Source organism: Petaurus breviceps, unplaced genomic scaffold, assembly GCF_028583685.1.
Source record: "Petaurus breviceps papuanus isolate PSGF00001 unplaced genomic scaffold, PetGlider_PUasm1.0 567, whole genome shotgun sequence".
Classification (NCBI taxonomy): domain Eukaryota; kingdom Metazoa; phylum Chordata; class Mammalia; order Diprotodontia; family Petauridae; genus Petaurus; species Petaurus breviceps.
The window spans coordinates 5,355,121-5,382,310 of NW_027186383.1; the positions used below are offsets into that span (position 1 = coordinate 5,355,121).

At 42.6% G+C, this 27,190-nt stretch overlaps 1 protein-coding gene across 1 annotated transcript in view; it reads right to left on the reverse strand.

Annotated features, from left to right (window-relative positions):
- IQCA1 (IQ motif containing with AAA domain 1) overlaps positions 1-27,190 on the reverse strand; it is a 247,156-nt gene that overhangs the window by 47,518 nt on the left and 172,448 nt on the right. The window contains exons 10-14 of the mRNA XM_069103144.1: positions 25,139-25,245; positions 24,479-24,577; positions 13,717-13,769; positions 6,604-6,686; positions 1-86 (exon numbers count right to left, since the gene is read on the reverse strand). The exon at positions 1-86 is cut by the window's left edge and continues 22 nt beyond it. Coding sequence (XP_068959245.1) covers positions 1-86; positions 6,604-6,686; positions 13,717-13,769; positions 24,479-24,577; positions 25,139-25,245 — 428 coding nt within the window. The remainder of the gene's footprint in view (positions 87-6,603; positions 6,687-13,716; positions 13,770-24,478; positions 24,578-25,138; positions 25,246-27,190) is intronic.

Genomic DNA, 27,190 nt, shown 5'->3' on the forward strand with positions numbered 1-27,190 from the left:
GGTGATTAGCTGTCTCACGTCAGAGAGCGATGGCATTGGTTCTATGGCTATATGGCGGAGGGTAGTTCCCAGGTAACAGAACTCGCCTGTGGGGAGAAAACAGGGCTAGTAAACGGGAAAAGATTTTGTTCCAAAATGGATTCTGCTGAAAGATCTACTCCTATAGAATACAACACACTCAGAAAATCTAGCAGTGTCATGTATCGTGGACTCTTAGAAGATGAACACTTTGCTTGAAAAATCTTGCAAAAAAGAGAGAAATGTAATGGTTCAAAGAAGGAGCTGCTTTGCTGCAGGCTGGCCAGGCCAGTCACATCAGCTGTCAATCACCTGGAACAGACTTGCTACTGACACTCTTCTAAATCCAGGCTGCCACCTCTCATTTGTTGGAAAAGGGGCAAAGTTCTAAAGAATGAACCATAAACAAGAAAAAAATGGCCCAGATGGTGAAATAGTAGCTTTCGTGGTTTGGCATAAACAGAATTTTCTCTAGCTGATGGTTAACATTCGTAGACTTAAAAAAAAGTGAGTGATTTAATGGGGATGAGAACTTGGGGTGGATGAAATGGCGTAGAGTCTGACCAGCATGTAGGAGAAATAGAAATATCCCATTCCAAGGGCAACAGTCATTTCCATTTTATAATTTTTAAAGGAATATCAAAGGCATAATATAGGAATAAATCTTTACCAGTTTAATTAGAAGATATCAAAGGGCTTAATTGTAACTAGTCATAAATCCTAACTGATATTTTCTGACTAATTTAGATAAGGTCACCAAGAAAATTAGTTTGGCTGTCTTCATTTGTCACAAGGATGGATGTTTCAAAACCTTTGCATGTTCACATGATTCCTTTCTGAGTGGGACATGAACCTCTAATAAAAAAGAGAGTGAATGAGTCCCCTAGATTTTGATTTCTTTTTAACTGCCCATTCTCTTAATGGCAAGTGTGGATCTGGGTGAGCCCTGGGTGTTAGATACTTGGAAGATTTTTTTATACAATACTATGCATCTAAGAAAACTGAAGGCTTAGGAATCTGCAGGCAAACGAAGGGTTTGCTTTGCTGTTTAGATCAATCAGCTGGCGGTTTTTGTATCGCTGTACCAGCCACCCTTCTACTGTATGTGTGCGACAGAGATGTCCTTGAGAGTGGGATGGATGGTGTTGGTGGGGACAGCGCAGTAATGATGACAAGCTTCCGTTATTGCTCTGGCTAGCCCAGCTCTTTAATGAGGATGTAATGAATAGAAGCCTGCTTAATTTTGCTTTCATCCGAGTAGGACGGCATGCTGGAGCGGCCATTATGACAAGCATTTATTGCCAGTAAACATGACATTAAGGGTCATATGAAAGTAACCCCAATTTCCTTCCTTCAGTATATCAATATTAATGCCCAGATGCACAATATTTTGCAGAAATTAACTGATTTTACATAAATGGAGCCAGTTAAATTAGGGGGTGTGCTGTTTTTCCTGTTTGTTTGGCTAGAGAGAAAGGACGCTAACAGTCCCAGGCACTGTGCCAAGCCAGGGCCAGCTTGTTGAAATCGTATTCCTGCAATTCATCACACTGTGCCTGGACCACTGAACCCTTCGCCATCCAGCTTCAGGGGCCAGAGAGCACTCCTTGCTTACAGACCAGACATTCTTGCCAGAGAGGGAAGAAGAAAAGGAGAACAGTTAAGGGAAGAGACCATCAAGGAAAGGCGAGAGGTGGTAGCAAAAACAGTACGATGTCCAGGAAAGGAGCCCGAGGCCAGAAAAGACGTCTTCTCTTCAGAAAAGCTGGTAAAACCCCCTCTTGTTCTTTCATTCTCCTCTGTAGAAGAACAACAGAAACATGAAGACAGGAGGCAGCGTAGAAGTAGAACTGCTCCCTAAATCTCTTGCTCAGAGAAGAAGGGTGGCAAAATTCCTTGGAGGCAGAGATGCAAACCGAACCAGGTTCTGCATTTGGGGCCGTAAATGTAGACCAAGATGTCCAGCGCCTAAAAGGGCTGCTGACAATTTCCCATAAACTCCCTTCACCTATGGACTGTAATCCCCACATGCAGTGTCTGATAGGACATGCTCGCAATGACATCTCTGCAGCGTTATGATAGGGCATTTTAGGGACTTTAATTTCAGGCACAGATAATTTTTTTTTGGAAATGTGGAAGGGTAAAATGGGAGATGTTTAGGCTGCTACTCCATGTGAAGGAGATCCAGCGGCTTAGTTATGACAAAAGGGAGTATGTTCGAGCCTAAAATCATATTGCAAAGGCGAGCTTCATTATCTCCACTTTGAGTGGCTAAAAGTGTCTGTGTGATTTTTAAGTGACCTGATTAGAGGTGGTGATTGTCTCAGAGGGATGATGGAGAGACTGGGTGAAATAATAGATTCTAGCATTCAGACAGGCTGGAGTTATAGACAATTAAAAATATGACATTTACATATGTATGTATATATTTAACTTTGAGCAATAAGCCAAAATATACATTTATATATGTTTATATATGAATATGCATATATGTATGTGTGTATATGTATACACACATACATTTACAAATTATACAAGTTCATTCCATATATATATGTATATATGTCTGTAATATTCTTAGTTATGCCCACAAAATCCTATCCTGCCCTCTGATGGTTCTGGCATCTCTCTGTCCTTTGATTTAGACACAGTGTGTGTTTATTATGTCTGACCCCCCCCTCCCCCCGCTTTTCACACACTCTAGGGTTCAATCAAACTGGCCTCTCCACTGTTTCTCATACATCTCCCCCATGCCTTGGGGTCATGCCCTGTCTTTGTGCCTTTGTGGCATCTGCCCCCCAGGCCTGAAATGCTTTCTCCTCATTTATACTCCTTGGAATCCTTTAATCTTCTTCAAGACTCAGCTTAAGTGCCACCTTCTCCACAATGCCCTTCCTGATCTCCAGACTCTGGAACCTCATGTTCTCTGTCTCCCCAATTATATACATGAATATATGGGTTATTAATGACTATCTTGGGTATGAATACACAGTCCCTATGACTGTGCATTTATCTCATCCTCAACGCTTCATGTTCTCTACAAGAATAATGGTGATTTTGTCTAGCCCTGGGATAAAATTCAGGTGAATTATACTGATAGCATGCTTTGGAGATGCCAGGATTGGTGACCGTCCTCACAAGAACTGGAAATGAGGTTAGTTTGGTCTGGACAAAGTAAGGCTTGCTCTTCCTGATCATTGCTCCTTTTTTTTAGATGTTTGCTAATCATCTCTGTTATGGCAGATGCTAAAACAAACGCACTTCCTTCCCTTGGGAAAAATAGGAGATTTCTTGGGGGAATGAGAAGGAAACAATGCACATGCCATTAGGCTTGTTGGAGAGGTGAGGGAAGGAGGAGAGATAGATTTAGAAGTGAAGATGACATAAAAACAAAAGCTATTACAAAAAATATTTTCTATTTGTAATATATTTATGTTATATGCAACATGTTCACTTATAAAACATTACATTTGTACACCATTCACAAAACATTATAAATTAGTATTGATCATATATTTGCATTATATAACATTTTATAGGACATTTATAAATTAAATAAAAAGTAAGTAAATGGCAAAAATAATAGACTGTAGAATTTAGCCAAGATTCAAAACCACACTCATGGGTTTATCTGACTTCATTGTACCCTCCCCCACTTGTGACATCTGTCCTTCCTCACCCTCATAAGACCTCTTTCTTTCTCTAGGTCCTCTTATTGACCACTGGCTGTATCTCAATAATCACCTCAGTCATTGCTTTCAGTGCCATAAGATGGGATTCATCTGGGTCAGGTGACCTGAAGGGACTGAAGGCAGCTAGCTATGTGTCCTCTCTCTCCCTCCTTACCCTGGCTGTCACCTTTCTATTCACCATTTTGGTTTCATCCTTTCAAGTCCAAAGAGCATCTTCTCTTACAGGAAGAAGAACAATGCCTTTGTCCCCTCAGCTCACCTTGCATGCCTGTCCCATCCGCCCCGACGAGGCGTCGCATCCCTCTTCCTCCTCTTCCTCCTCCTTATCCTCCATTTTATTCTTGGCTTTCCTAGACCAACTCAGATGATTCTCAGCTATGCACTCTGGGAATAGTTCTTATAGGATTGTGCTGTATATCAGCATTCTTTTTTTCTGCCTTTGTTTTCATCTTCTGTAGGCATCTTTCAAAAAACCTCATATTGGTTAATGAGGTTCCTGTGCACCTATGTCACTCTCTCTAGACAACACCCCCTCTCCTTTCTCCCTTACAAGGATCATTTCTCTTTAAGTCTTCAAAATTTAATTCCTGAAAGTTTCTCATACTTTTTAGTCTGACTTTCCCTATGTGTACAAAGGACATGAAGATTTTTTATTCTTGTTAGGTATTGATAGTGTTATCTTTAGAAATATACTAATTTGCAACTCTACCAGCAATGTATGAATGTACTTATTTATTAAAAAACCTGCAACTAAGGGGAGGCTAGGTGGCGCAGTGAGTAAGAGCGCTGGCCCCGAAGTTGGGAGGACCCAGGATCAGTTCCGGCCTCAGATATTCAACACCCCCCCCCAGACACACACAAAACTGGCCATGTAATCTTGAGCAAGTTACTTAACCCCAATTGCTTAAAAAAAACAAACAAAACTGCAACTATTGAGTTTTATCACTTTTGTTTCTGCTTACCTGTTTTCCATTTCCTTTCCACTTTTTTTGGGGTGAGTCCAGTACCAGTTAGTTTTCACAGGTTCCCAAAGTGACTGATACCACCCCCTGGAGGGGTGCTGGAATATGGGGTGGGGTGATAGCCTCAGGTGCAATTGGATGCCATTGAATAAAAATAAGGGGGCAGTGAAAGCATAAGGAAAGAAAAGAAGGCACGAAAATTTTGGAAAACCATTTGTACATGTTTCATCTGTTGTGTAACAGAGTTAAAGTTGTAGTGATTACATTATTTTCCAAATAAACACAAAAAATTCAAGTTATAACTGATCTGTGGTCAAGTCTGCCAACAGATCTTAACAAGCAAGTGTTGGCAGGTGAGCATGCCACACATTACCAGGAAGGTCAGTATACATTGACAGAAATACATGCATGTAATGACTTATTTACAATACCATACTATATGGTTACATGAAACAATATTGCATCAATAAAACTTTAATGCAGGAAAAAATCCCCACACATTTATAATAAATTATTAAATTCAAGATGCATCATTAAAATTTTTTTTGAAATGATGCAAATTAAAAAAATATTAAAGGGTTAAAGAAAGTAAATTTCCAAGGGGGTACTGAGTAATTTTTTTAAAAAGGGGGTGAGTAGACTAAATAAATTTGTGAAACTCTGGCTTAGATGATAACTATTTTATAATCTTTTTTTAAAAGCCTGGAAGGAAAAAAAATCACCTTCATTTGCTTTTGTTCCCCTTCAAAATATTGCCACTTCTATATAATTTTAAAATAATTTAATCTCATTCTACAAATAAATTGACTGGCATTTTTTTCAGGATTTTCTTATAAATATTTCTTGTAGATATTTGTTCTTTATATTAAATAAATTAAGCAGGAAACCTACAAAAATGCAACATTTCTGAAAAATGCCAGTCTTAGCCTTTTAGATCAAATATAAATATCAAAAAGAATAAAACAAAAACCATCCTATAGAAAATCACATTTTCATCCTAATGTGGTAATTACTGAATGATGGCCATTGCTAATTAGTAAATATTAATTAGGTTTTGAATGATGGCTAAAATTAAGTGTGATGGTTTATAAAAATTACAACTCTTTCTCTTTTTTTAAAGCACTTTTGAGTCATAAGAAAAGGTTGGTATATTGCTTTCAGCTTGGATAATTTCTTGAATTGTGTCGACCTTGCCCCTGCCCCTAAACCTGTGTCAAATTCTCTGAGCTAAAACACCAAGTTCTATTTTTCCCCTTTGAACCCATAAGGATAACAATAAAGCATCCTTCCTGTTGGTGTGAGGGAATGAGGTCCTGTATACCCTCAGTTTTTTCTTTCTGGCCAGGTGAACCAAAGGAGTCTTGGTGCAGCCAGGTCATTGTCATGCACCTTTTTTGAAAGGAGCATCCAAGGAGGAACAAATGATAGTTTAAAAACAGAGGGGAGACGTAAGGGCATTTCTCAGCCCCAACTCCTGTCAACTTCTCTTCATAGAATCATAGGATGTTGGGGCTGAGAGGGCTCTCTGTGGCTAGCTTGTCCAACACATACCTGACCAAGAACATCCTTGTTGGTAACTGGTCATCTGGTTTCTGCTTGCAGTCATCTAGTGAGGGGAAGCCTCATCAATCTAAAATCAACCTTCTGGGGCATCTCATTTTTCTTAAGGGAGTTTTGTGCTATAGCACTCCCATATAGTGTTGCCACTCAGTGATGCTATACTCATGTCCAGAGAAATGTGTGATTCTTTCTTTTTCGTCCCCAGATGTCTCCTTCACCTTGTACACATTTGATGGTTCACAAACATGTCCCTAGGAACTGGACACAGTAGTCTAACTGGCTCCTTGTTGTTGGAGAAAATGGGGACCTCGATAGCATGGGAAGCTCTTATTCCCCTAGCCTGTCCCCAGATTACTTAGAATATACTTTACCAATGTATTCCGAGAGCTGGACTTTCAAGGGTCTTATCAATAATCCTTCTTCTACCAGTTCCTTATATAGGGAATCCAGGGTCCTACAAATCAAATGAGCAAGTGGTTACATGGAAGTCTAGGTTAGGACAGCACAGCCCTGGCAAGGGGAATAACAGAATATGCCTTAAACCAAGTCTTTATCAAAAAGAACCTTCTAGTTATGTTCCTGAAGTAACCCTGTAAATATTTTTGCAATGCCGTGATGCCATTGGGCTTTTAAAATCCTACCTTGTCACCTCCAAATGTCTATCTAATGTTTGCCATTAGCAAGAATGACATCACCAGGTAACAGGAAATCAATCATGATTCCCACAATCTACTCTTTCATCAATCTTCATTATGGAACAATTAGATATTAAAAATTACTCAATAATGGCAACACTCGGAGCCCATAATTATATATTCAATTAGCTCCTTGCAATCAGCAGTCGGTCATCAATCCTTCTTGAAATTTATTTATGTATATATTTATGTGTATATTTATCATATGCTGCACTTAGTTTAGTTGTTTAAAAGAAAGATCTCTATGAGCAACCTAGCCTTGCATATGGAATGATTCTAATTCTAATTTCAGGCTGTGGGCGTACTCAGTTTTCAGAAGATGCGATGATGGGTTTACAAGTTTAGAGATGTCCAAACCATTTTCTTTGTGAAAGGCTCATGGGAATGTAGTTGGCACGTAGCCAGAACCCTTGTGATTTATACCAATTAAGAACAGATAGATGTAAAAGCCATCCCCATTATTTAATGAATGAAGCATCCTATGAAATTACATGGGATTGGGGGACACAGCAATGTAGATTGTTCCAGATAAAATACCAATGGGGTCGCATCTTCTGATATTCTTAATCATGGAGTAGGAAAACATTTATTATAAGCTTATTATGGGCCAAACATTGGGATTTATATTTAACAGCAGCAGCAGCAGCAGAAACAACCACCACCACAACAGGGGGTTAGTCTCTCCTCTGCAGGAGCTCATATTCCAGCTGGGGAAGACCACACATGTAGGAAACCTCAAGTGAGTTTTCTGGAAGATACCCTTTATCCTATATCTTGCACATGGACTATCATGGGGGATCTTTTGGAGCTTGTGTCTACCATGTACTTCTTCATGGTCACCTGGGTCATATACAATGTTGACCTTCTGGAGAGTGTTATCTTCTGAGTAGTAATGAACTAGCACCGATGGCAGAATATCAGCTTTGAAAGTGTGTGTGTGTGTAGTTTTGTATTCCTAAATGCAATTCAGGCATCTTCCTCTGTGTCCCTCCTTCTTCCTATTCAATTACATGGCCTGTCCATCATCTACCTTTGATGTCTGTCTCCAACTATGTACTGTTGGACCAGCTCAATGGGTTTCCCATCCACTTGCTTGCAATCCTCTGTGTAATAAACGTTCTTCATCCACTTGGTTCTTCCTTTGTGGATTGTTAGGTCAATCTCTTTTAAGTGGTTGTGGATCTCCTATAGGAGGAGCTGTGATATTCTGGGGCTTGGTGGAAACAATACATTAGCCTCAAAGAGGAACAACTAGAGGACCTATGTCTAGGAAATGCCTCTTCCATTGGACCTCTGCCCAGGACAACCTCCATGGCTGCAGTTAATGCTGTAGCTGGCATCCACCTCCTTGGCTGCTGCCCAGTTTGAAGTTAGATCAGCTAGCTGGTGTGGTGGATAGAGTGGCAAGACTTAGTGTCAGAAAGACCTGTGTTCACATCCTGCTTCAGCCACTTGATAGCTAGCCCTGTAACTGAGTAAGTCAGTGTCCTTATTATAATAGTAGTGCCTTGATCAGAGGCTTTTTGTGGGGATCATACGAAAACATGTGATATGCTTTACAAACTTAAAACTCTCTGGAAATGTGCGTTATTGTAATTATTACATGACTTTCACATGTGCACAAGAGATACTTATTAGGATGAAGGCTTTAAAGATGTGTCTTACTTTCTTAATTTATTTTTTAGAGAATTAACAAACAATAAGTAGAGAAGAACCCTGTACTCTTGACATTTTTTAGTCTATGGTGTGACTGGGAAGGTGTGTTCTCCTGGAGAGAATCCCTTATTGAAGGTGTCCCCTTTCCTTCTTGTGTTTCCATCAGGGATACCCTCAATATACGCAGAGATAATTCTCCTAAAGATACAGCAATGGGAAAGTTGGCATATTGGCTAAAAGTTTACAGGTATCTTCTTGATTGCCTTGATTTTTTGTAATAATAGTGTCCACTATGTTTTAAATGTTTTTTTTTGGTGTCTGCTGCTGTTTCATTCATGTTGGGAATACATCTTTCAATGTTTTCAAAGCTTCCCTGCCTCCAGCCCAGTTATTTTCTGCATACAGTTGGTGTGGTCCAGCTGCTTATCCTGACTTCATTATCCTGGATGCCTTTCTTACTTATATGACACATCAGGCATTTTATGTGTTAGGATTTCAAACATGGTGGTTCCATAGCATTGAATGAGGAAAACAGACTTTTCCTGAAAATACCAGTAAATGTGATCCTCAAAAAAAAAAGAGAGATCTACTTTTCCTCTCTCTCCTCAGCTCATTTGTTCCTGCCCCGGGATAATACGGCTTAGGTGGAGCTCATGCTGCTGAAAGTCACTCTCTTTAAGGCTCTGCAAGGTAATGCCTTCCTCCTCCTCACTGACATTGCCTGGAGCTTTGTGACTCTGCTCGGCAGAGAGAGAAGTGTCTGATGGCTAAGGCAGCTTCTATTTTTAAATGTTGTTCTTTTAACAGAAACAGCCCCAGTTAACATTCACATTGTGCCTTAAGGTTACTTAAGTTATCTCATCTGATACTCATAACAACCTTGTGAGGCAGGTGCTATTATTATCCCCATTTTACTGATAAGGAAAACGGAGGGGGAAAAAAGTTTAGTGACTTGCTCCAGATTACACAGATAGTAAATGTCTAAGGCAGGATTTGAACTCACATCTCCCTGATTTCAGACCCAGTGCTGTATTTCTTTTGCCACTTAGCTGCCTTTTTGGCTTTTAGCCTTTATTGTGACAACTGCTTCACATCAATTTTACTTCTCTAGGAAATGGAAATGATCAGAATCAATGTCCTCTCTTTGATCCTCTTCCCGTTTTTGGCTTATTTGGATAGCCAGATGGGAGCTGTTCTAATCACATCCAGTATTATCTTCTCATATTTGGTTTATTTTTCAATTTAGAGCTGATTCTCACATGACTCCACCTCAGTAAGTTTTCACTTTTTTGTCTAAGACATAAGGATACTCATCTTTTGTTTTAAAGTTGTATAATGCTTGCCATGTTTAGTAGTTTCAAACCATTTTTTTGAAGAAAACTTTCACGAAGCCTAGGTAGGAGACTTCTGAGTAGCTGGCGGATCTTTGGACTCTTTCATCCCTTAATTTTCAACCACATGTTTTGATAAATGTTCTGCCATTTTCCCTTGTGGCCACCTTTACATCAAAGTCATTAAATATCAATGTACATGTTGACATGGTTTAAGAAACTTTCTCAGCCTCTTCAGACTCCTCAGCATATTTTGGCACCTAAGTCACAATTATCTTTATGATGCTGTTTGCTTCTGTCTTTCATGAGCCTTGAAAAGTCTACTATAGTCCCAATGTTCATCAAATTATGTTTCTCTTGCCTTTGGCAAACCAGAAAAGTGGCTTCTTTCTCTCCAAGGAGAACCTGTGAGTCATTTTTCCATTGAACTCCCAAGGACGTATTTCTTCTGGTTTCCATTAAAGAGAATGTCGCATAGTTAGTAAATATCTAAGTCTTGGCTTGAACTCGGGACTTCTTGACTCCAGGCCCAGTGCTCTATGCTCTATGGAGCCCCCTTGTGGACTGTCACTAGACAATAACACTTTCAACATTATGCTCAGGTCAACTTTTTTTTTCCCCCTTTCTTACTTTTAGCAAATCTCCATTGTGTCTGTTCCGTCCCATGGTTTCAAGGAACTTGGCAAGGCTTCACGACATATGGCTGGGAGCCAGGGTGACCTGCCCTGGAGCAGTAAAGATCGCCTCCCCTTCTGGAGTGTTGTAAGGTGCTGGGAATATTGGTCTGGGAACATTTCATAGTTTACTTTAAAATGCTGTCTGACAGCCTCTTATTGTGTTCCCATGAAGGCCTCAGGGACACACCCGATAATAATAGATGAGGGGGTGTCTTGACCCTGTTTTTCAGTGAGAGTATCTTTTACATTCAAAATAGTTATATAAAAATAATTTTATTAGCGAACTTTGTTTAAAATGATCACAGAGGTATTTGAGTCGCATGATCCATTTTCAACGTTGAAGAGCTAACAAGCCATTTTATCTTAAAAGACAATGAGTATTTTAAGTTATTTTTCTTCAAGAACATTAAAGCATTTCTGTTGAAGCTTGAAAAATGGAAATGTTTTTTAATACACTTCCACCCAATTATCTGAAATTTACTGGCATATAGTGAGTACTTAATAAAGGCACATTTCCTTCCTTCCTGTTGGTTCATTCTTAATTGAAATGCAGCTCCTGGGTCCACACGTGCTGGCTGTCTTTTTGTCAAACAAACAAAATCCCGCCCAAACACAGTTGTCCTAAAAAGCTCAGAAAGGTGGTGACTTCTGGGAGAGGGTCACCAGTGTGCCAGGGACACCATTTGTAGGGCATTTTATGCTCTCCAGAATGTTGTCACCTCCACTCTCTTGCTTTATTCTATATACTGAGCCCTGGAAGGAACCTTGGGGTGTGGCCAGAAGCATGAGATGGAAAGAATATTGCCTCATGGAGCCCAAGGACCTGGGTTCAAATCTCAGCTTTTACATTGACCCTCTGTGTGACACGGGCAAGTCACTAACTTCTCTGAGGTAAAATAGGGGTGGAAGGGCTGGCCTTGAAGGTCAATTCTAGCTCATGTTCCAGGACCCCAAGCTGTGTAGACTAACCCCTTCATTTGCAAATAGTAGCACTGAGGTATGGTAGAGGGAGGGCTGTACTCAGGTTTGAAATTTGGAGACCCTGGGTTTAAAATCTCACCGTTGACCATTTTGTTCAGCTGTTTTTCAGTCATGTCTGACTCTTCATGACTCTCATTGGGGTTTTTGTGACAAAGATGCTGGTGTAGTTCACCATTTCCTTCTCCAGGTCCTTTGACAGATAAGGAAACTGAGGCAAACTGGGTGAAGTGACTTGCCCAGGGTCACACAGCTAGTATGTATCTGAGGCTGGATATGAACTTAGGAAGATGAGTCTTTGTGACCCCAAGTCCAGCCCTCTAGGCACTGCCCTTTGCTGCCCTTCGACACTTAATGAGATGAATAACTGCAAAAAATCTTAATCTCTTCATTTTTGAAATGCCTGTCAGGGTTATCAAGAGGCTCAACAAATGATGATGTGATGGACTTTGCAAAGGTCTATGTAGAAATGACGGTCATCAGTGTCACTGTAAGTTCCTTCTTCTTGACTTTCTCAATATTATTCATCTCATTCTTTTACTATTTTTGGTAGAATTCAGATAGAAAGCGTCCTGGGCCAATGTGCTCTCCAGATGCTAGTCTTAGATTTTTCAGTCTTTTGCAGACCATGGCAGAGGGGAGAAAATAAAGGCTTTTTGTGCCAGGCCTGGGCTCAGTGCTGGGGACGGAGAAAGGCAAGGGACAGTCCCTGGCTTTAGGAAGCCCACAGTCTACCATGGAGATCACTTGTAAAGAGCCAGGGACTTACATGTCAAGTTCACACATGTTTTTTAGGCATGACTTGGAGATGTCCCTTAAAGGATGCGGCACTGCTGAGATGGTCTCCAGTTTATCCTGTCTGTAGCTTGTTTGTACAGAGATGTTTGCCTATTGTCACCCTCGCTAGACTGGGAGCTCCCTGTGGTCAGGGACTGTCCTTGGTCTTCCTTTGTACCCCCAGCACTTAGCCCAATGCTGGCACAAAGTAGGAGCTTGACAAACATTTATTGGCTGACTTTTATGCACCTACTATGTGCCGGGCACTGGGAGTGATGGGGAGAGAGTCAAAAGCCAAAGCAGAAGGAAAGCATTGGGGTGGAGCCCCATCCCCTGTGGGCTCCTCCTGCCCCATGGACCTCAGAGCTCCTCAGCCAGATTACTGGACTTTGAAAGCTTTTCCTTCCATGTTCCTTCAAGATCATGGGGATTTAGGGTGACAGCACCAGGGACAAACCTTGCCTTTTCTGGATCAATGTCCTGGCACTGTGACTATGAAGGCAATTCTGGAGAATGTTTTGGCCCCAGGACAGTTTTTGGCTGGGTTCTCCAGGACTCTCTTGAGGTCTGTATTAGTGGGAAGGGCTTCAGCACCAGACAAACCACAGAATATCCTGAAACTCTGATGGATACTTCCAGCAGCCAGCTATTTGATGGTGGATGCTAGATTCTGACAGCCACAGTGATGAGTGAAACAGTTTTTACCTCTTCTTCACGAAATTTTGTAATTTTAATCATCATAATTGTTGCTGTTGTTAAAACATGAGGAAAAGGAGACCCATAGACTGCCACCCCTGAGGTCACACATGGATTAAGGGCAGGGCTGGGATCTAAACCTAGGCTCTCTGACTCCCAGTGGGTGCAACAGTGGGAAGATCACTGAATTTGGAGACAAAGGAGATGGGTTCAAATTCTGACTCTGCTATTGACCCTCATATGATCTTGGGCCAGTCAGTTTCCTGACACGGTACTCAGTTTTCTTACCTATAAAATGAGGGCTTGGGATTAGACAGAATTATAAACTTACAGCTTTAAATACAAGAGATCCTTGAGGCATCCAGGTGGCACAGTGAATAGAGGACCAGCCCTGGAGTCAGGAGGACCTGAGTTCAAATCCAGCTCAGACACTTAACACACACAAAAAACTAGCCGTGTGACCTTGGGCAAGTCACATAGCCCCAATAGCACCCCCTCCAAAAAAAAAGCAAGAAAAAATACAATAGATCCTATGATCCATTAGGAAAATAACTTCAGAGAGATTCATGGTCTAGGTCAAAGTCAGAGATCTGACTCTTAGCAGGGACTCTAGGCCTCACTGCATTGATGCTGGTTGGGGGCACATGTGTCAAGAGAATGGGTATGTTCGTTACCTGTCAGGGGTCAGGTCCTTCTCCTTTTTGCCTTTTTTCCCCTTTCTTCCTTTCTGAGAACAAAATAGAAACAGTTATCTCATCATTTAGGAGAACTATATAAGCATGGATAGCTGCAGAAATCAGCTAAACACAGCACTTTCCAAAAATAAATCGGCAGGAAACAATGAATTCATTGAGGGTTGAAGCTACCTGTTTCTTAGCCTCCTTTTGACTTGAAAATCCCAGGGGTCTAATGGGAAAATGGCTGATGTATATTCAGTATTTTAAGGACCAGCCCTCTCCTTCCTCCTGACCCCCACTGTAGCTCACATCAACACCACCTGCCATTGTCAGTGGACACTATCCTCCGAACAATCCTGAGAGTAGGCAGCATCAGCATTTATATCTCTACTTTACAGAGTTGGGAAACTGAGGCTGAGAGTTTAAACAACTTCTCTAAGGTAACAAACCTAGTAACTGGAAGCAGAGGGATTTGAATTCAGGTCCTTCAATGTCAAATCCTATGTTCTTTTCTTTTCAGATATCTTTTCTTTTCATATTGTCCAATTCAACCCTCCTTCTCCTCCACACACACCTTCCAGAGAACCACGGACTTGATGAAAAGTGTTCATCAAACCCATCCGACACATGAACCAAGTGGGATGCTGTATCTAGTGTTCCATAGTCAGTCTCCCCCCTTAGCAATGCCAACACTCTCTCCATAGCAAAGAGATCTCAAGCATCTTCCATTCCCTCTTCTTTTCTGCTTACAAACATATTCATGTCTTCCCTGACCTATAAATACCATCTTGCTTTGGACCCTGAAGTTTCTATCCCAGTTCCTTTTCCCCTTTCACCTAGAAAGAGGAGTCAACCTTTGCTGTCTAAGTGCTTTTAGAAAGGAGGGTGTGCTTACGGACAAGGGGAGGGGGCAGCCACTGGAGGCAGCATCTTAGTGAGGGGCTATCTTAGCAATGTGGATGAGGAGGGAGATAGTGAACCAAGTAAACAGAGACACGATCTTGGAGACAGAAAACCCCGGGACCAATTGCTTACCCTCTCCAAGTCCCAGGAAGTTTTCTAAGGCTCTAAACAGCTGGACGGGGATGGAGCTGGATTGGTGGAGGAAGGTCCCCACCAGGAATGACCTACACTTATGAGACCACAGGACCAGGACCAAAAAAGTAAAGGGAGAAGGTAGGTAGGGGACTAACAAGAGGGAGAGGCAGGCATGGATGGGAGAGGAAGAATGGACAAGACTTGGCAAATAACTGGATCCCATGGGACACGTAAAGGAAGAGTCAAGGACACCTCCAACGACTTGAGACTGACAGCCGGGGGGGTTATCAAAGTGAAAGGAGAAGCATGTTTTGGTAAGAAGGTGATGAGTTTCAACGTTGGGCATAAATTCGAGGGACTGGTAGGTATGCAGGAGGAAGGGTCCCACGGGAAATAGAATGGCGCGAACTCAGGGACTGTCATTAAAGGACTGGCTGAGATTGCAACAGAGTCTTAAAAAGGACATGAAATGTAAGCATGTTCGTCTTGCCAAGACAACACAGAACACCTCAATGTAGTGGATAGTTCCTAATCTCAGCTTGTCAGCAGGATCTGCTTAAAATTCCATCTCTGACACTTGCTAGGTGTCTGGCCCTGGGCAAATAATTTAACTTCTCTGAGCCTCAGTTTCCCCAACTATAAAATGAAGGGACTAGACTACATGGTCTCCAAGGTCCCTGGAAGCTTTAAAACTATTACCCATTGACCCAACTCTGTTAATGCTGGTCCTCAAAAGATGGGGCCAGGATGATAGAAGGAACAAACATACTTTTGAACTATATCTGAAGTAAAAAAAAAAGAAAGATGTTGTGATTAAATGTGTGACTTTTGTTTTAAAGCCTGATACCGACAGTTCTAGCTGAGACTCCTGGGAAGCCTCACTGTAGGGCAGATTTAGACATGGCAATGCCTTGTTATTTTCCAGTTTGAGAAACAAGCAGCTTGAATCAAAGTCTTTGGACCATCCACTATGACTTCAGGAGGCAAAGTCAAGAATTCCTCCCTTGTACATGAGGGGAAGTGGAGGGTGAGAGGATCATTATTTTGGATTATTTTCCTCTCCCCTCTCTCTGTCAGTCTGTCTTTGTCTCCATCCCCCTGTCTGGTCCTCTCCCTCTCTTTGCCCCCAATTTGCCAAGCAATCCTGGATGCTTCCACTCTACTCCAAACCATCATTCAAGTCCAATGTCATGGTCAAGTTCCCTTGTGGTTTTCTCATCAGAGTTAGCTTGCTGGGCCATAAAGAAACAGAAATCCTTTTCAATGAACAATATCAAATTAAAAAAGGTTTTATTTGATCTGCTTTGAGTACCCTGAACATTAATTGGCCTGTATTTCCATTTTAAATTTCATGGGAGTAGTCGATTAAGTGAATCAGTGTGATTCTGTGGACTTAATGGTCTCTGATTTTTCTTTCAACCTGAGATTTGGGAGCCTTCAAACTAAATGCAGTTTTTTTAATCTGTAGTATAGATATTATACTACATTAGGGTCAGGTATATATACATTATACACACATTAGGGTCAGGATTCATGAAACAATAAATTAGAAAGTGAATTTGCTTTCTTGGGGGGGTGTTGCTTTTATAGGACTGGAGGTAGCTTTTCCTCTAACAGTATTAACTAACTCTTAAAAAACTTGCTTGTTGTGACATAAAAAATTGAGGAAGAGATGACCCTGCCAGCAGCAGGGTTACATTTTGTCATTCATATCTTGCCCATGTGCATGTGTTAACGTAGGAAAGAAAATGATCTTTTGGGAGTTACATTAATGAGAAGAAAATATCTTTTTCAGCATAAAAAACAACTCAATCTGTAATTAATTTATTGACCAGAAGGTAGCTTCCTTCCAGCATCCCCCCCCCCCCCAGTAAACTAACTGATGGATGTAAAATCGTAGGTATATTTTTTCACATCAACATATGTGGTTCTATAATTAACATCAATATTTCTGGGAAATCTGGCTGGAAAAGATGTGAGAGAATTGGAAAACGTCTGGTAGATGGATTTGTCTGCATGTTTCCTTTTAAGCACTTAAGAAATACAGTCCAAAGGCGAGCCCTTTCTGAAAGTTGAAGACTTTACTCATTTAAGTGGATGCCAGCTGAACATTTATGGTGCCTATGAATGGCAATAAACCCCTTGCTCTTCAAGAGGGTGACTAAACAGCTGAACTTGCTGTGTTTCACAAACATTGATTTGGACGTGGAAATGTATGTTCATCCATTTTCCTAGGCTTATGTCACTGAGGAGGTCCTCGGCAGATACTAGCAAAGCGCTCTGTGCACTACCCAGGGGGAGGATTAGCTCTGCCTTCTTCCTACGTTCTCTGCTTCAGTTAGATTGATGACTGGATCAAGGGGCAACCTTAGTATGTGGATGAGGCTCGCTCAAACATTTGCTCCAAATGGGGAGAGATGGTCCTTTTTATTGGTTAACTGGCGTTGGTGCTACTTGGGCTATTGTGAGATAAAGCACATTGGGCCTGGAGTCCAGTGGGCCTTTAATAAATGCCTTCTGAGTGAATGAATGAAAAAAAAGAATGAATGAATTGCAGCCGGACCCCAAGGCTGCCATTGCTCCTACTCTCCTACGGTTTCATCATGAAACTCCCATGTCCTGGGGTGAATCTCTAATCTGGTTAGGGCTTTTTATCTACCAAATGGCTAGAACATTACCAAGTTCATATCTCATTCTGATGGAGAGGATGCCAATTCCTCAAGGATTTTCTTTTCTCTTCCAGTGATTTGTGAGTTTCCAGCTTTTGTCATGTCCAGTATTAAATAGAAATAAAAGTCACTCTCCTTTTGGTAACTTTGGTTTTTTATTTCTTTTTCTGGGCACTATATTATATTGGGCTCATTCCCAAAAGAAGGAAACAGTTCCTTTGGAAAACTGTATATTATTTTAATAAATATTAGTGCAATATGTACATTCAAATGATACAGCAATGGCCATTATATATGGTAAAAATTTAAACCAATATTATTTTAAACTAAATGATATTATTTCCAAACACATTTTAGTGTCATCACATTAGTATCTATATAGTCCAAATGGTACTTAAACTTTACTCACCTCCTAGGATTATTCTGAGTTGCACAAGAAAGGCTAGTTTAAACCCTGAGCATTTTCATTTTATTCCTAAATCTGTGTCTCAACGAGAGACGCTGGTGTCAATCTGTATCATAATGAGTGATGCTGGTGTATGTATGTTATGAGGAATGCTGTATTATAAAGAGTGATCACTGGGAGTCTGAAAGGTCTTGCTGACAAAGCGCTATGTAGGAAGCCAACCTAGCCATCCATTAGCAGTGGCTGATTGTGATTGGCCCTGCTGTCCAGATGCCAATGGTTCAGGCAACTATGGAAGGCTTTTCAGTAATAAGAAGGCAGCTTCTGCCCCAGAATTACCCATCATTCTTTGGCACATGCAACAAAAACCCATGCTTGCCATCTTTATCACAAAGGGGATGGGATGGAAGTTTCGAGAGCAGGTTCCCAACCCCTGTTCTATAGTCTGGAACTCTAAGAAGCTAAATCCCATGAACAAAGCGGGACATTAAAAACATGTAAGTTAAGTGGGATCAAAGCCAGGTGAGAGAAACACACACACACACACACACACACACACACACACACACAAACCACACTATCCCAAAAGCCTTAGTGCAGCTTTTAGGCTTCAACCTCAATCTATACTAGCTGTGGTCTTGGTCACTTGACCTCTGTACCTCGGTTTCCTCCTCTGTAAAATGGGGTTAATGATATAATAATAGCACCCGCTTCCCAGGTTTGTGAGAATGAAATGGGATAATATTTGTAACATACTTTGCCAGCCTTAAAGCTATATGGCTGGTAGTGCAGTGAGTGAAGAGCAGAGCCTGGAGTCGGAAGACTCCTCTGCCTGAGTTCAAATCTGGTCTCAGACACTTAGTAGCTGTGTGACCCTAGGCAAGTCACTTCACCCTGTTTGCCTCAGTCCCCTCATCTGTCAAATGAGCTAGCTCAGATGAGTCAGAAAAGCCATGGAGAGTCAGACACAGCTGAACAACAAATTATCATTGTCGTTGCTTCTCTCTGGTAGCTGTGATGTTAGAGGAATGAGGGAGATGCCAGGAACTTGACCAGAGATTAATCTGACCAATGAACGACCTCCACAGGATTCCTGCTAGCTCACCAGGGAGCAGAAGGAGGTGGAATCCAGAGTCACAGGATCCCTCAGTGATGGAAAGGGGCCTCTGAGACCGGCCAGTCTGAAGTCTTCATTTTACAGATGTGGAAACTGAGGCCCACAGAAGGGAGAGTGGCGAGGAGGAGAGCTTTCTAGGGTTAATACTTCTGTCTTTTAATGAAGAAAAATATTGGAGACATTTTACCATAAACAGATGGTTTTCTTATTTCTTTCTAGGGAGTCTAATTTCAAAGCCATTTATGTACTTTATGGTATTTACATCTAAGCTGCCACATAAAATGGAATTTTGAAAAAAGTATACATGTCAAGAGTGTTTCCTGTTGCAGTGGAATGATTGTTTTCTGGCGATTTGGCAAAGAAATGCTGGACTTTCCCTCCCTTCTGATTCTAAACACTGTACTGTATAACTTGCTCCCTGTAAATGCTCCTGCCCTGGCCCATGTTGTTTTCATTCTTTGTCCCTTCTATGTGCACACACACGCACATACATGTACACACATATGCATACGCACACAGAAACATACATGTCTTATTAGCACCCAGAGGGCTGGGATCACTTTACTTTTGTCTTTGTATGACTTGATGCCAGCACGTGCTTAAGTAATGCTTTCCGATTGATATGTCTCCTGTCTCATGCTACAATGTGAGCTTTCGAAGGGAAGATGTGGCTTTATTTTTGTTTTTCTGTTCCCAGTAATCAGCAGCCAATGACTTGCACATGGTAAGAATTTAAGAAATACTCATTGATGAAAGATTGGCCCGTGTGAACTCCACAGAGAATGTAAGCAGGGATGGTTTTATTTTGGCTGTTGCATCCCCAGCTCCTAATCCAGTGTCTGGTACACAGTCAGCACCTGGCTGATGAAGGCGAACTGATCGGTCAATTGCCAGCTTGTGGGCAAATTTGAACTTGAATCTTTAGTTTTGCTTTCCAAAAGGAAAGTATTCTCACACACAAGCACCAGGGTCCTTAACAAGCTTAGCCATATCTCCTAAGTCCATTGAACACAGGATTCAGGGGGCTGGCCTGTGGCAGATTCTGTTAAACCCGGTCTCCTTCAAGTACACTGCAGAGATGCTTAACCCAAGGCCTCTGAACTTTTTGATAACCATTCCAATTTAATTGCTTTCTCTGTTAAACCTGTGTCTTAATTTATACATCTGAAACGTTATGTTGGGAAGGGGTCCGCAGGCTCCACAGATCACCGATGGGTTCTGGCACATCAAAGGTTGGCAGGAGTGAGGGCCCAGGACTAAAATTTCCAGTCAGCTCAAGGAGATTTCACTTCACCCTGGTCAATCTCCATTGTGTTGATCCTGGGTATATGCCATGGGAGGAGGGAGACGGCTCCCACAGGCCCGGTAAGGCAGGCAGTCACTGTCTGGCATCTGACCTCCCTCCCAGTGTGAACAGAGAGCAGTGAAGGGCAGAGGGTTTATGCTGCAGATTTCAGCCCCTGCTTCCATTCTCTATGTACTGAAACAACGGTAATGATGACGATGGTGATGCATCATCCAGACGGCAGCTCCACGAGCCAGGTACTGTGCTAAATGCTCTGTCACCTCCTCTGATGCTCATGACCACCAGGGATGTAGGCAATTCTCTTATCCCCATCTTACAGATGAGGAAACTGAGTAATTTTCCCAGGGTGACCCAGCAAGATCTGAAGCCAGATTTGAACTCAGGTCTTCCCCACTCCAGGTCCAGTGCTCTATCCACTGAGCCACCCAGCTTTCCTCATCTCCTAATCCCACACATCTTCCTTCTGGATGTTTCCCATCCATTTCTGTCATCTTCATTCTCATTGCATTCACCCCAGTTTAGGCTCCATCATTGCCTGATGCCTAGAGCACAGCTACTCTCTCCCCATGGAATGCCATCCCTCCCCTCTCCTCTGCCCTGAGGCTTCCATGCCCTGCTTCTCCATCACCCTCACTTGCCTGCAAAACTTGAGTATCTCCTCACTGTGCTGAATGTTGGTTAAGGGAGCCCAAATCCCGTTTCTTTCCATTGTGGTAAAGAGGAAAGAACCATGATTCTAGAGTCAGAGGATCTGGGTTCAAATCCCACTTTTCATGAGCACTCCTTGTACAAACTTGGGTGAGGCACTGACCTTTCCCTTATATGTCAAAGTGAGGGGCTGGAGGAGGTGGCCCCTCGGGCCTCCTTCAGTCCTAAAGAAGGACAAGGAACAACGGCATCACCCTGTCACCCTAGAGTAACACGTCATCTCACCTGAGGGGGCTGGACAAGATGGGCTCTGGCCCTAAAGACCAGCGAGGGCGTGTGCACCTGGCAGTGGAGATGAAGATGCCAAACAGTCCCTTCCAGTGCTGACGTACTATCACTCTGTGTTTACATTCCTCTGCCAGAGGATGGGCTCCATGATTGGGCTTCATCCCACCAATTCAATGGGGGCAGCTAGGCGGTGCCATAGTGTGGGGCCCAAGTCAGGAAGACTCATCTTCCAGAGCTCAAACCCAGCCTCAGACACTTGGTAGCTGTGTGACCCTGGACAAGTCATTCAACACTGTTTGCCTCAGTTTTCTCATCTGCAAAATGAGTTAGAGAAGGAAATGGCAAACCACTCCAGTCTCTTTGCCAAATGGGTTCACAGAGACTCAGATGTGACTGAAAAATGACAGACTACCACCACCACCACCAATGCCAGCTTCTTTCTTTCTGATCAGGCCAGGCTCCTTGGTGTCCAAAGGTCACACTGAGCTCATTTCCAAGTCGGTCTGCATTCTCTTATTCCTTCCTGAGGACTTCCTCCCCATCCTTACAGGGTCAGCTCTGACCACGTCTGTCCTCCCCCAAATCTCTCCCCTCTAAACTCTGTGGGTACTGTAATCAACCAGACAACTCAGGCCTGGTTTTAAATGATCTTATAGAATCTGCATAATTTGATGGGAGGAGGAAAGAGAGATTATTTGGAAAGGGGGGACCCTGTGGGGGGTCAGGAAAGGTCGTCTAATGGTTTGAAAACATAATTTTTATTCTCTACTTTCTGGTTCTCAGTTTATTGATGTTAGAGGGTTCATACCACAGACAAATATGTCCAAAAGAGTTAGATTCCTTTGGTGAATGGGGAGGGAAAGTGGCGCCCATTTAGGAAATGTGAATAATTCAGAGCAATGTGATCTGCAAGTCTGTTTTATGTGCCAGGCACCGTGCTGGGAGATGAATGAAACAAGCCTTCCCTCCAGGCAGAGGTAGTGTGGTGCGGTACCTAGAGTCGCAAAGACCAGAGTTCAAATCCTGCCTTGGACGCTTTCTGTGTGATCCTAACCTCCCTGGGTCTCGACTTCCCTATCTGTAAAATGTTAGACTCGAGGGACTAAGGTCCCTCCTGGCTCCATGGTCTAGCATCATCAACCAAGCCTCAATCTTCTCATCTGTAAAATGGACTAGCTGGGTTTAGCAGCCTTGATGGTCTCTTCCAGTTCGAAAGTGACGATTCTCCCTTGACCTGCCATTTTGCTAAGCGCGGAGGCTGAATGTGTATCTTAGGGGAGGACGAATGATCCCAGAGATAGTCCAGCGACCCAAGAGGATAGAGTGGCTTATAGACAATGAAGCTAGCGTTAATTCTTGGGTCTGTGTTGTTGGGACATAGCTTGGCCCAGATGACCTCTTTCATCCTTCTAGCTCTTGGACCACAACCTGATGACCTGCTTGGTCCCAGAGGAAGAGAAATGGGTAGAAGCTGGGAGGTAGACTGAGGACTGATGTCAGGAAGGACTTCCTGGTGGATAGAGCCCCCCACCCCAGTTTTCACAAATGCCCATCTCTGGAGGTTTACGTGCAAAGGCAGGATGTGATAGGGGCCTGTGGTTTCCAGTTGGACTAGAGGTCTTGATCTCTTCCAACTCTGAAATACTAAATGATGTAAACCAAGATGATTAATTTTTCAAAGATAAGAATGGAGTCATGAAGCAAAGCAGATGTTCACCCATGATCCACAAGCAAGTGTCCTCACTTCTAAAGAGGAAGCTATCAAATCGGGGCACCATTTTGTCTGGCAGGTTTCCTTAACCGTGGCCCAGGACATTTCACAATTGCTGGTGAAAAGTTCTTTGTGAGCTTTCAGAAACGAGATTCTCAGGAAGGATGACTTATTGCTTTTTAATTTTTATTAGAATTCAAGGACGAATCTTCCTACCTAAAGATTAGTAGTGAGATGCTCATATGTTTAGGACAGCATTAGGTTATTGGCTCTTTGCCTCCATATGCAATTCTAATTCAACCTAATGGGATTAGGGAAACTGGAAAGGGAGAAGAAATGAAATTTCATTATTTAGGGCTTGGTCATTAAGATGAAATAATATCTCTATCTTTCCTAACCAAGAAAATAGGATCACAGATTTTGAGCAGAAAGGGACTTTATAGGCTACCAACACCCTTATTTGACAGAGGGGGACAATGAGGCTCAGAGTGGTTACATGACTTGCCCAGGGCCACACTGCCAGAAGCTTCACAAACCATAGACCTTGGGCTGGAATAGACCTTGGGGACCATCAGGTCTAATCTTCACATTTTATAGAGAAAGAGACTGCGGCACAGAACAGGCGAGTGCTTTGTCCACGTTAACACATAAGTGAATCACAGAGTCAAGATTTGAACTTAGATAATCACAAGCCATCTCTCTCACTCCCCATCTCTCAGGAAACCGAGGCCCACAAAAATAAATTGACCGGCTCAACGTTATATTCCTAGTAAGTATCAGAGCAAGGATTTGAACTCAGGCCCTATGTCTGCAGGGCTAACACTCTCTCCATGGTACTGAGGAAAACCCTTCATCAGAAGTTTCAGTGACAGAAGAAGACTCAAACAGCCCCTGGGCCTGGCCCCTGTCAAAGCAGAGAACATGGGGAGAACAGGAGGGGGGAATAAGACCCTTGAAGTACTTTTCCAGTATGACCTTCCCCTCAAAGGCATTCTAGCATCAAGGCCCATGAGTAGACTTCATGGTGTCCAGATGAGCTGAGGCCACAATTATAAAGCCTCATCAGGTCTCAGAGGCCTGAGGTAGAGGAACCGGTAAAGAGAGCATGAAGACAAGGGTGGGGGAGAGGGGGAAGCTGTGGTCAGAGGGGAGAGCTGACACTGCTGACTGCACAGCTCTGCCTATGGCTGGCCTGATTCACCTTGACTTTGGGACCAAACCAATGGAAGCTTCTGGCATGGGGCCGGACTGGTCGAACGAGATTACTTTTTGTTTTTTCAAACGAGGTTACTTTTTCTTTTGCTTGTTCTTTAAATGACTCTTGATAAACATCGGTGTACTTAGAATCATAGAATTGTACAAACAAGTCCTGGGACATGTGAATCAAAGACTTTTCAAATATAACTTGAAATGTTTTTCTTTGGCTTTAAGGCAGACAAATAAAGGAAGCGACAGACGGGGCTCTACGCTGTGTCTTGTCCCTTCGGCACGTGGCGCTGGAGCTCTCTAAACGCGGACCTCTGAGCTGAAGAGCAGAACCCCTTTGTACCGTGGCCTGGGCCAATTCACAACTCACCTTCTTACCCTTCTTCTTCTTTGCTTTCCTTGGGGCTTCCTTTTCTCTGTCCACAGCTAATTTTAGATTCTTTAGCTCCTGTCTCATCAGCTCATCGACCTAGGTGGAGACACACAGACAAATCAATTTGGAGTGGTGTGGACAATTCTGGCAAATGATTCTGAGTCCATTTGTTAACAGGACTGACACTCTTTAAAGCATGGGTGACTTTCAATATCCAGGGTCACAGGATTATAGCTCTGGTCATGGAAGGACGTGGAGGAGTCTTTACGCAAAGCCTTGCATTGGACAGCCATGGAAACTGAGGCACAGAGGGGTTAAATAAGTAACATGGTCATATAGATAAGAGCCATCAGAGGCAGTAATTAAACCCAGCTTCTCTGGTGCCTGTCGGAGCCATGATATAATATAATATGATATGATATGATATGATACAATATAATTAATATAATATAATATAATATAATAAATATAATATAATATAATAAATATAATATAATAAATATAATATAATATAATATAATAATATGATCTACACTTCAAACACTCTTCCATGTTGAATGTACTGAGCCTGGAGATCCTGATAAACTTTCTAAAATACCTGAGGTGTCTGTTAATCATTGGAAAATAAAGTCATCATTGTTGCTGATAACAACACACCTGAATTCTGATCTCCAGTTCCAGTTCTTTCCTCTTCTCCTCCTTGATCATCTCTGGGTCATAATCCTGGAAGAAATTCCAGGACTCATCTATGTCCCTCCAGACTCCTGTACCACAGAACAAAGAAAGAGAAAATAAGAGATGTTACCAATTTTCTCCCAAATAATTGCTAGCCTTTATATAATACTTTATGATTTGTAAAACACTTTATAAATACCTCATGTATTCCTTACAACAACCCTGGAGGGCAGGTACTGTTAACAAAGGTGAATGGGAGAAGTGTTGGGTCATGAAATGTAACTAAGACTTCCTACTCCATGATCCAAAAACTGGCAAGATAGAAAATAACACAGGGTTGTTCACTGACAAACAGACTCAGCCAAAAGTTCAGCATATTTTGGTTAAGGACCTACTGTGTGCCAGAAACAGTGCTAGACACTGGGAAGTGAAAAAAAAAGCCCTCTTAAATGAGACTCAGATTTTTCCCCTAAAAATCACCTCCCCACCACCCCCACGCACACACATGAAAAACCAAGGGGTCTCAGAATAATGCCCATTGTTCAGGCTCCCACAAGCAGCTGGGCGTGTAGTCCCCTGAGTTGGTGCATCTCTATACATAGGGGCCATCTAGCTGATCCCTGTTTTACAGATGAGGAAACTGAGACCAAGAAAGGTTAAATGGGAAAGGCCACACAGGTAGTAAATATTAGGGCCAGGATTCAAGCCTAGGTCTGCCTTTCCTAATGCTCTCAGTCCCTAGTATCTTCCAGACAAAATTTCCTCGCATTCATTTTGCATAGACTTTGTTTTTGCTTATTTTGTTGTCCCTGAGAGAACATTAGCTTCTGAAGGGAAGTGACTGTTTTGATTTTGTCCTTGTAAACCTGGTGCCTCACAGAGTACCTGGGACATGCACTGGAACCATCAGGCTGGAGAACTCCTGCTGAGGAAACACCCTCTACCAAAGTAGCAATGGCACCTAAATGCCAGCTGATCATCTCTGAGAATTGTCACTCAGAGCTTAAGTGCCTTGGAAGTGGTCACTGGGGTTTAGTGGACACAGCAGTTGACTTGGAGATCCAATCCTGACTCAGACACTTGCTAGCTGTGTGACCCTAGGCAACCACTGAACCTCTCTGTGCTCACCTGTAAAATAAGGGGGTTTGGCTTGAGGTTCTCCAAACCCTAAATCTATGATGCTCGCAGCTCTCCAGGGTCATGTGGCCAGAACATGACAGGGTCAGTATCTCAGCCTACATCCTCTGACCCTGCCTCTCACAACCCGAAACTGAAAATTCAAATTATGTTTAGGGTGCCATTGTTACATTAAGAGAGGGTCCCATGGCTGTCAAGCCCACATTTCTAGAATAGCCTGTAGCCCATAGCCTTTCAGAGACATATGCCAGTGATGGTACAGAGCCCTGTATTTTGTGTCAAAGGTCCTGGGTGCTAGTCCTGGCTTTGTGAGTCATACTGCTTGTAATGTAACCCCTGAGGGCCTCAGTTTCCTCATCTGTAAAAGAAGAGGATTGGACCAGATGGCCTCTGACCTATGCTCCTGTGATCCTATTTGGCATGCTGGGGGACATCCATGTAGAAGCCATCCATATAGACAAGAGGCAGATGGACCGCATGGCCCAGAGCAGAATCTCCTGGCTTTCTCCAGGTGGAGGGAAGCTGTGCAGGAAAGACCACGTTGGTCTCTGTTACTGGTTCTATTTGTCTTTGTCCACCTCTATGGCTTCAATTAGCCCTAATGAAATAAAGGATTGTAAAGTATAGAGAGGGCCAAACAAACTTGGCTCAGCTCGGGGTGCACAGTGTCATACAGCTCAGCACAGCTTCCACTGTGGAGAAGGCGCATTCTGAGGACCCACATCCCTCAGAGAAGGCTGGGTATGAGGTGTGGACGAGGCCACCAACCAAAGGAAAATGACCTTCAAGCCATTCTGGAAACATGGCCTTGGGGGCACTTGCTGTTACAATGCAGCTCCAATAGATAGGGTTGGTAATCCAAGAAGAGGAGGAGGAGGAGGATGGGGAGGAGGAGGG